Below are 2,299 nucleotides of genomic sequence, written 5' to 3'. Positions count from 1 at the left end.
CCTTACGACCCTACCAGCGGTACATTTGATCCCTTTCGTTGTCACAAGTACTTTTTCCTTTTTTTTAAATTTATATTTTTCAATGTATTATGAAGGTTGGAAATCCGGACTTATTTTTTTCTGTCAGAATTTCAAAAGTAATTAAGTACAGAATGTTTAGAATCGTACAGATCACAGAATCTAGATTTTGTCAGACTACCGTAGATAGCTCTAAACTTACCTACGAGCGACTAGTCAATTACGATCGAATGTTTCCCTTTAGGACAGGAATTCAGGATTTAATAAACAAATTTACGAATTTGAATACTAGGAATCATGGAATTTTGACACAAATTTCCAAACTAGGTTTACCCCTTGGAATTTTCCATACTTGACTGACTCGTCGTAAACATCTTGTAAAAGAGCATTTTCATCGTTTTGATAAGGGGTTGATCACCAAAGGTAAGACGGTTATGAACGCTAACTTTATCTTCAATCGTATATTACGTTTTAGTTCTACCCTCTTTCAAAACATCAGAAAATCGGGAAATTAGATAGCAAAAATGTTTATTTTGTAATACCTTTTAAACATTTAATAAAATAATGTATAACTTAGTAATTTAAAGAACAATGCTTAAAGTTGTTCAGTCCCTGGTGAAAGCAATGATAATTGCTGAATATGATACGGATAATTTGAGAATCTATGGATAGAAAGAATAGTTTATTTTTCACACTTTAAAGATTAGTACTAATTATTTTAGTAATTTACCTGAATGAGAGACATTAATGTAATATCATACATTCCTGCAGCTTTTAATCCAATAGGCTCACAAGAATTTATCATCATCATTTGAATAGTCTTTTGTTCCTTTAAACTCAATTCGTACCAATTTGTGAGGTAAAGATTGATGAAAATCTCTTCAGTTTGTGAACGAATCATCTGTCCAAACAAACAAAGTAATGCCAGCTGAATCATAAGAGTAGCGAAGCCAAAATACATTATCAATTCGCCTTTAAACATTTGAATGCCGAAAATCAGTGTCAGAAAAGTAAAAGTGCTAAATAGCAATTGCAGAAAAGACGTTAATTTAACAGCTTCATTGAAAATTCCAAGAATTCTTATGATTTCCAAGTGGTTTTGCATTATATGCATCAGAAGATCTGGACATTTTTGCAAATTCTCGATGTCCGTATGAGATTGAATGAGTTTGTTTGTGAACATCATAAAGCCCATTAGGTAGAATCCAATAAAGACAATTGCTAAATCGGAAATTATAATTGAGAATGCGGCTATATATAATCCAGTCAATTGTACGATATTGTATATCACAGGATAAGTATCTCTTGGTAGATTCGGAATGATAATGCATATATAATCATTTGAAAGCCAATTATATGTAGTTAAAATACCGCATATAAAGAACATGAGACTGACACACTCCAAGAAAATCAACGAATACTTCTTTGATCTAGCTAGTTCCTCTTCAAGTATTCCTCGAATTAATTCATTGTCCTCCACTTTAGCATTCAGTTCCTCTATCCAATCGACAAGATACTCAAATTCTCTCTGAAAAGGTAACCCACATAAGTTTTTCACGATTGTCTGGCCGAATCCTTGCACAATCAACGCAGCAAAAACCGTTTCCATTAACTTAACATTGGTGTCTGTGAACGTATAAATACATCTCAATCCTGCAAAACCGCAAATAATGATTGAATAAATTGTCAGTAAAATGAAGAAAACACTTGACTTGTAGTCTCCATGAAGAGGCCTAAAAGTTTTTGAGACGACAGAAAACTTGAAAATTTTGAATAATTTACTAAAACTCATGCTCAGCAGATACGTTTTCAAATCCATTTTTACTTGACCAAAAGCTTTTCTCACGTGCTATTTGCAAACGACCAAACCAAAGACTGAATTGAGGGTGATTGGAAATTTTCTTAAATATAATAAATATTCAAAATCAATATATTAAATTATATAGATGACAATATGCCATTCACAAATTCCCACGAAATTGCAATAAGAATTTTTTGTGTGAGTGATAATGTCATAGTTTATGCATTGAGAATATGATATTTCACAGAAGGTGGACGATATTGCATGTTCTCTGTAACATTGTGTCCGATTTATTGTCCAAGGCTTTGTTTATATTTATACTCATATATTTATATAAATCTATTGAACTCCGAAGTGGTCAAACTCTCGAATGTTCTGAAATCCAGCACCCCTTAGGGATAGTTTATAGGCTCGAACCATTAGATATTTGCGCCATTTTGTGATTTTAGTTTTCGGGATTTTGTTTTTTCTGGATTTTGG

The 2,299-nt window shown here is 32.4% G+C and overlaps 1 protein-coding gene across 1 annotated transcript; it reads right to left on the bottom strand.

Moving 5' to 3' along the window:
• Positions 1 to 623: 623 nt before the first annotated feature.
• Positions 624 to 1,869, bottom strand: LOC129800791 (odorant receptor 33a-like). The gene is made up of 2 exons (XM_055845430.1): positions 749 to 1,869; positions 624 to 680 (listed from the first exon to the last, which is right to left on the bottom strand). The coding sequence occupies exons 1-2, from the start codon at positions 1,835 to 1,837 to the stop codon at positions 624 to 626; spliced, it is 1,146 nt and encodes a 381-aa protein (XP_055701405.1). The 5' UTR covers positions 1,838 to 1,869.
• Positions 1,870 to 2,299: the final 430 nt, after the last annotated feature.

The sequence above is a fragment of the Phlebotomus papatasi genome, chromosome 2 (assembly GCF_024763615.1).
Source record: "Phlebotomus papatasi isolate M1 chromosome 2, Ppap_2.1, whole genome shotgun sequence".
NCBI lineage: Eukaryota > Metazoa > Arthropoda > Insecta > Diptera > Psychodidae > Phlebotomus > Phlebotomus papatasi.
This window is presented reverse-complemented; position numbering and strand designations above follow the sequence as displayed.